General features: G+C 40.3%; 1 protein-coding gene across 1 annotated transcript; it reads left to right on the top strand.

Annotated features, from left to right (window-relative positions):
• Positions 1-4,050: 4,050 nt before the first annotated feature.
• LOC106514182 (olfactory receptor 1) lies at positions 4,051-5,793 on the top strand. The gene is made up of 4 exons (XM_014003333.1): positions 4,051-4,445; positions 4,545-4,722; positions 4,818-5,121; positions 5,274-5,793. The coding sequence occupies exons 1-4, from the start codon at positions 4,217-4,219 to the stop codon at positions 5,553-5,555; spliced, it is 993 nt and encodes a 330-aa protein (XP_013858787.1). The 5' UTR covers positions 4,051-4,216; the 3' UTR covers positions 5,556-5,793.
• Positions 5,794-7,809: the final 2,016 nt, after the last annotated feature.

The raw sequence follows: 7,809 nt of genomic DNA, 5'->3' as shown, positions 1-7,809 counted from the left end.
ATCAAYGACCTCCTTCCTGTTAATAGTTTGGAAGGTATGTACATTGCCCTGATTAAAAACTAGCAGATCTTCTGTCAGCAAGTATTCTAACAGAGATCTGCCTCTGGGATTAATATCAGAGCTTCCCCAGCACACATGATGGGAGTTGGTATCACAGCCTATAAGTATAGAGAAGTCCTTAGCTTTAGCATAATCGACTATTGCCATAAACTCCTGTGATTGAGGTGGCTGCTGTGAATCAAATGGCAGATAAACAGAAGCTGCAATAATTTGTCTGGATTTACCATTTGACTGAATATCCAGCTGCACTGCTACAGCATCACCTGTTGTTAGGTGGGGCAGTGCAGTGTATCTTACACCTCTTGTCAGGGCTACTGCTGCTCTGGGCCTTTGGCTGCTCACATTATAAAAAAGTGAGCCCCCAGGAAATCCCAGGTGTCTTACCATAGATTTTACAATTCAAGGTCCTTGGATGAAGGCTATGCCTGTGTGCATCCTGCTAAGGCAAGTACACAGCAATGTACTGGCATCTTTACAGTGATGCAAGTTAATCTGAATGAATTCCATCATCCCCACAGCCACAAAGACTGGGAGGTAGGATAGGATTCACTATTTGGCCTCACTAATTGCTTTGCCACTGACCTTAAAGGTCAACGCAACTTAGCTCATAGTTCCTGTTCCCCAGATCTGCTAAGACATCTAAAGACATGTCGTCCAAGCCGAGAAGCAGAAACTGACCAGTAGTCAGCCGCTTAACATGAACTACCCTCCAGACATCTGTCTACAGTCCTGGGTTCTGTCTCCGGAGTCGGCGCAGAACCATCTGGGGCTCTGCAGGTTCCCCAGGTACAAACACACCAACTCTCTTAAGAACTGGGAGGTCCCGGACTCTCTTGGCAGAGAATCCATTGCCCTCCCAACAAGGGATCAGGGAGACAGCACGTACGATCCATTCCATAGCTGGTTTGTCTGCGCAGGTCACATGAAAGGTACCCTGCACAAGACCTGACTCACTGAAAGGTGGCACTGGATGGTCGTCCGGCACCTGGTCAATGAGCCCCACCAGGCTGGCCCGCACATGATCACTTTCCTCTTTTTTCAGAGGTCTGTGTGGGTCATCATTTAAAAAGATGATAACCTGCTGGTTCCCACCAGCAACCAGTGCCATTAAAGGCCTGTTGCGGTGTTTTTTTTTTTTTTTTGGGGGGGGGACCTTTGCACTCCCTGGAGTCGAGGCTGAAGCCTTCTTCCTCTTACAAAAAGAAGACCCGGCTCCTTCTCCAGCACTGTTCTTAGAAGTTCTGGGTTTAGGGTGGTCAGCTCCTGACCCTTTAGAAGGCTCATTCGCTGACTGCCCTTTCCCAGCCACACAACAAGAAGAGGGTTTCTTATTTTTCCTCTTCTTCTTTATCCTCTTTTTCTTAGAGTCTTGGAGGGAGAGACCCTCTAGATCTCCCGAGAGTACATCTCCCCCCTTGACCATTCCTCCATCAGAGGACCCCAGCAGCTTGTCAGTGTCCTCGTCATTTGAAGACCACAGAACTTTGTGCAGCCCTGACCGTTCCCCAATGAGGTGCAGTCAAGGGGCTACCCTCATGCTGAGTACTCCTGGTAGACCCAGCATCAGCAGAGGCAGAAGCCCTCGCTGTCCCYGAGTCCCAAGACTCTAAGTCCTTCGGCTGTAAAGAGTCCATCACGTGAGCATCAGGTTCCGAAGCCGGAGTAGGTGTTGTTCCAGTCACTGTACTGGCCTTCCCAGCCTGGTTCCCCACCAGACAGACCAGAGGCACGGTCTAAGACCACCCGTGGCACTCACACCCGAGGTGCCACAGGCTCTGTCCCCAGAGATTTTAGAACCCCCTTTTGCTTGGTACTGGGGACCGGTCCCTTTTCCGCTCATGTTTTAAAACTGTCTCAACTTGCCATCCACCAGGGATGGACGGCTAATGAGTGTTGACAACGCCCAGGCTTTAATTCAGAGTTTACTTCTCTTAGGCGAGTTGCCTGTCAAGGCTAACGAGCCCCACCTACCCGGCTGCTTTTGGTTCACGGCACCCTATTCGCCTTTCAGCTTATCCAGGCACACTCCTAAATAGCAGGGATCCCCTATCCACCACCTGGGGGACGCGCCTCAATGCAGTGCAGCCTCAGTGCAAGGAATACCGTTCAATAATCTGGCAGTAGACTGTAGCAGTGGAACTTAAATACTGGTGGAAGCAGGTGAAAAGGATGAGCTGAGATTGCAATAAGGGAGTGGCAAGTCTGATAGGATGATTGACTGTGGACTGTTGATATGGAACATGGAATGTTACACAAGATTGCATTTTAATGCATCTACATTAGCATCTTCATTCCATTTAAGAACAGATGTGTTTTTGTATGATGTTTTTGTCAAAAAAAAGTCCAAAAACAATAAAACTAACCGAAAAATATAGTAAAATGAAAGCAAAGGTTGATTTACATCATACTGTTTCTTTTACACATTTAAGGTTTCAATACACATTAGCATAATATATTCCTTTATTTTTGTTATGAAGTAATTACGTGAGTAACTAATAAGTAAACATAGTCCTCTTAAATACACAGTACCTGCATGTGTGTGTTTGATCTCACATATGTACAGGGGTCTTGGGCTGTGTATGTGCGTTCATGTGGGCCCCCTTATTTATATGTTCTACATTTTGAGTCACATCTGTCACTGAGGATCTGCAACCCTGCACCTACATGCATATGATGTGACATGTTGGATTTCAGCTACAGTTTTCATTATGTTTATTGAGCTAAAACCACTGTAACTGTCCACATCGGGCCAAATTCACGACGTTTACATTCCTTTGCTCTGATGTAGCAACTTTCAGGTCATGCTTTGTCAGGTGGAAAACTTAATTCTACCTCAAAAAACACTACAGGCAAGCTACTGCACATCAGCATCTCCCTCTGTTTTCTGAGAACAGCCTGACATCTCTGGGTTCACATTTCCCTCTAGTGGCCAGCACTTAAAAGCAGATTACCAAACTTGTGCACCATGAGGTCTAGTGATTAAAATCCATGCAGCATTGTATTGATCTTGAAGATCTGTTAACCCACAGCGACACCAAACTTAAGGATTTTATCAACTAAAGTATGACCACAATGGTCTACACTAAGATAAGATAAGACAAGACAAGACAAGACAAGATAAGATAAGATAAAACTTTGTTGATCCCACAGTGGGGAAATTTGCACATTACAACAGCTCAAAACAGGACAGGGTGAGATAGAATAAAGAAAGATAAGTAAAAGAAAAACAAAAAATACTATACTCATGAAATATAACAATGTACAAATACCTAGTACAGTACATAAATGAATGTATATGAAGGTGCATATTAGTGATGGCAGTGTAGGTGAATTGTCCAAGTGACTGATTACATCATAATGTGTTATACAGTCTAACAGCAGTTGGAATGAATGACCTACGGAAGCGCTCCGTCCTACAGTGAGGATGTTTAAGCCTCTGACTGAAGGAGCTGCTCAGCCCCCCCCCCGTTTCATGCAGAGGGTGGTGGGGGTTGTCCATGATGGCTGTCGGCTTTGCCAACATCCTCCTCTCTCATTTGTTGGGTTGTTTAATTTGATATTTCTGATGCTTATATTTTCATGTATTTCTTGTCACTAGTTACTCAGTGTGTGTGTGTGNCACCCACCACTACCACAGGCTCCAGAGTGGAGTATCACTATCACTAAATATGTGAGTTCCAACTAGATAAAAACAGTTCAGTTAATCTTATGAGCCAAAATATTAGACTTTTTGACAATRTTTTGGCATTCCACCTAAACTGACCAGTTTGTAGATTGATATGTTCAAATACATGTACTTGTGTGACAGAGTTCCAAATATAAGTCATGGCAAATATCAGAACTTATTATGATTATTAGTCTCACTAAGACTAAAATCATCAACACAAACAACTATATAAAAAACTGGATTTCTTTGTCAAACGTTTCTTTGGCCACAGAGAGCTAATTACTTTTATTCCCCTGAGACAATGTTGTTGCATCAACAAACCCTGCAATTCATCTGTCAATATAATTTGAATATGCCTGAGTCTTGTTGTTCCTGTCAGTGTGTTAAGAGCACTGAATGAGGTAAGACCTGCTCAGAGTTCTTGTGTGTCACATTCAGTTGTTTGCTTCCTCTGTGCTGATAGATGATCTGCCTCACTCTGCCTGCAGTATGGTTCAAGTGGATCAAAACAGCACACAGGTGCAAGTGTCTGAGTTTTTTATTGTGGGCTTTCCAAGTCTCCAGCAGGAGTATTTTCATCTAGTGGCATGGTTCTTCTTCATCCTTTATGTGATCACAGTGGTGGGCAACATGGTCCTGGTTGTAGTTTTTGCTCTGGAGCCCAACCTTCAGAAGCCAATGTATATCAACATGGTGAGCCTGGCTCTCTCAGACATTGGTAAATGTTGTTTTTACCACAACAAAAACATATACTAAATTATACTTTATCATCTGTGTGTGAGGTGTGTTGTGTCAAAATGTTTCATTCTTGCTGCAGGTTTTACCACAGTTGCTTTACCAAAACTCATTGCTCGTTATTGGTGGAACGATGGGAGTATTGGCTTTCACACATGCCACTTTCAAAAACACATGATCTATTATTTTGGCAGTTTAAACTCTCTGATTTTGCTGACCATGGCTGTGGACCGATACCTGGCCATCTGTTTTCCTCTCAGGTGGAAACAACACTTGGAAAAATATAATTCTAATTTAAGGAACATGAAAGAAGTCACATCATTCTTTCTTTTTCCTCTCATTCTTCTCTCCTCAGATACCCCATGGTGATGACAATCCAAACCATGACGGTCCTGACGGTCTTGTGCTGGGTCACGGCTCACATCTTTCCAGGCATCAGCACCTTCTTCACAGCCCAAATGTCATATTGTGGCCCCAATCAAATTGTTCAGGCCTTCTGTGACACTGCTTCTTTACTTGCTTTAGTTTGTGGAGACACAAGCTATGCATATTCTGTCTCCTATATTTCAGCAATGTTTATTCTTTATGTTCCTTTAGGCTTTATCATCTTCTCCTATGTTTGCATTGTTCTTACAGTCTTACAGATGGTCAATGGACAGGTGAATGTTATGTTTTTAAATATTCATAATGAAATATTTTGTACTTTGTACAAATGTCAGATTAAAATAACAAGCCATCACCATTTAGATTACAAAATAATTAAATTTGTTATATTTGTCATTAGTTGACCTTTATTTGTTGTCTTCTACAGGGCAGAATGAAGGCCTTTTCCACTTGTGCCACTCAGGGATTTATCATTTCTGTCTACTACTTACCTCGATTTTTTGTCTACACTGCACCGTACATTCCTAATTTTCAAATGACTGAAGACAGGCGGATGGTCACGATTCTTTTCTACAGTTTCTTTCCCCCACTGATAAACCCATTTGTCTACTGTCTCAGAACCAAAAAGATACCGGAAATTTTAAGGTTATGGATCCAGAAACATAAGACTAGCCCTATACAAAATATAGCTGGCCCTGAATTACATTAGCAAGATCTCTATACATTGTAGATAATGAAATACTGCATTTTTTTTATCTTGCTTATGTGTTTTATCTTGACCATCTATTATAAACTAGTTTAAAGCACCTGGTTAATATTATTCTTAATGCTCTTTGTGTTAACCTAAAGCTCAGTTTAATTGCTTACAAGAATTTATAAGCTTCAAATAAGATTTTGACCATCCCAAACTTTAATTTCAATTTCTCTTTCTTTCTTTCTTTCTTTCTTTCTTTCTTTCTTTCTTTCTTTCTTTCTTTCTTTCTTTCTTTCNCTTTCTTTCTTTCTTTCTTTCTTTCTTTCTTTCTTTCTTTCTTTCTTTCTTTCTTTCTTTCTTTCTTTCTTTCTTTCTTTCTTTCTTTCTTTCTTTGTCTGGACATAAACTGGATGTTGTAAGATCAAGTTTTTAATTTAAATGTGTTGCCTTTATTTGATGTGATTTGCATACTGTATCCTCACTGATTAATTTACAAACATTGGTGTATATTTGTACTATAATTACTCAGAAATAGCCCTTTATTTATATTAGATACTTCATGCAAAACTGTATTTTATGCATCTTTATTATATATATTTATATATGCTGATATACGTATAGGCATATTTTAGCTAATTTTATCCTTTTTTCAATTTTACTTTTAATGTGTATCTCCCACTACTGTGGGAGTGKCTCTAATCTCGTAATGCACATGTGTAATGACAATAAAGGCATTCTAATTCTAATTCTAATATATTTAAACAGAATTCCCTTGAGGAATAGACATGTTTAAGAAAGATGTTTTAGACTAAAAGAAGTGCAAATAAAACAAAATGTCTATAACATGCTGCACTTTTTCCAAGCTGCTAGATTGTTATCTAAGGCAGGGATGTCCAAAGTGTGGCCWGGGGGYCATTTGTGGCCCCCGAACTGATTTTTATGTGGCTCCTGACTTCAGTTAAAGAATTAAACTAATTTGTTTACAAATTTATCCTCCCGGCACAGGTGTCTGATGTATATGCATGCTGTCTATTTACGTTTAGGGAAAATTTATCAGAAATTAAAATCTTACAATAAAAATATTGGCAACAATACCAATGATCTGTCTTTCAATAACCAGACTTATAGCTTTTTCCACATCGATCTGGTGACTTCTACTCAAAAGCTGATTTTGCTGCCCTCCAATCTGCTTTTAATTGACCTAAATCCTGATCTTATTGATCAGAATGGACTGAATTGGTTTATTTTCCCCACAATTGAAACCTAGAAAATTGCAAAAAATATATTATAAGAGAAACCTGCAAATCTATTAATCTAGATTTATCTATGCATTCATTTCCAGCAATCAATCTGACTGCTTTATTTGTTTAATGAAAGTATTAAATGCTTAGTTTATTGTTGAGCAGGTAAAGGAAAAATATTTTTGGCCCTCAGGTTYTTTTGACTTTATGATTTTTTTTCCCACATAACAAAATGTTTGGACACCCCTGATCTAAGGAGTTAAAATGAGTTGAGTACTGTAGAGATAACCCTCGTTAAAAATCATGAATATGATTTTTAATTAAGAGTTTCCCTCCCCGGTTCAAGATGATATCTGTTAAACAAAAATAATTCAATCACCATATACACACAGAAAACACACAAAGTCATTCAGTTTATTTTGGCCAGATAAAACTAACTGACTTTTTTTTTTATTAAAAAGAGTAATATTGAGTGATTAATATGTGGTTACAACAATCAAACAATAAATGGGCTCTCACTACAAGGCTATTGGTTTCTACTTTTAAGCAACTTGTCTAACAGTATTAACTAGGCAAAAGCAGATTATTTTATTTACGTTAAAGGTCAGTGTGTGTGTGTGTGTGTGTGTGTGTGTGTGTGTCCTTGTTTTTCCTATGTCGTGGGGCCCAGTTTTAAGGAAAACGCAGCCTCGTGGGGTCCGGGTGAAGTTGTGGGGCCCAAAGCCTGGGCCCCACAACTTCAGAGGCTGATTTTGGGTGTGGGGGTTGGGTTTAAGACCAAGGTATGAATTGAGTTTAGGTTAGTTTTAGGGTCAGGAAGGTGCCTGTGAGGTTAGCCTTAAGGTTTGTGGTCAGGGTTAGAATATAAAATTACCAAAAAATGAATGGAAGTCAATGGACGGGCCCCACAAGGATATAAAAACAAGTTTGTGTGTGTGTGTGGTTTCTTGATGTGAGCTCATGACTGAGCTCATGTGCATTTAGCAGTCAGGGAAGAGGTGAGAGGACATGACATGCAGGAGGAAAAC

This window comes from Austrofundulus limnaeus, unplaced genomic scaffold (genome assembly GCF_001266775.1).
Source record: "Austrofundulus limnaeus strain Quisiro unplaced genomic scaffold, Austrofundulus_limnaeus-1.0 Scaffold17, whole genome shotgun sequence".
Lineage (NCBI taxonomy): Eukaryota > Metazoa > Chordata > Actinopteri > Cyprinodontiformes > Rivulidae > Austrofundulus > Austrofundulus limnaeus.
Note: the sequence above shows the minus strand (reverse complement) of the source record. Positions and strands in the feature narration are given on the sequence as shown.

Excerpts from the sequence above, each read along its gene's own strand:
- LOC106514182 (XM_014003333.1), top strand. The coding sequence starts at position 4,217 with ATGGTTCAAGTGGATCAAAACAGCACACAGGTGCAAGTGTCTGAGTTT. Across the intron at positions 4,446-4,544 it reads CCTGGCTCTCTCAGACATTG|GTTTTACCACAGTTGCTTTA; the intron begins GTAAATGTTGTT and ends TTCTTGCTGCAG. Across the intron at positions 4,723-4,817 it reads GCCATCTGTTTTCCTCTCAG|ATACCCCATGGTGATGACAA; the intron begins GTGGAAACAACA and ends TTCTCTCCTCAG.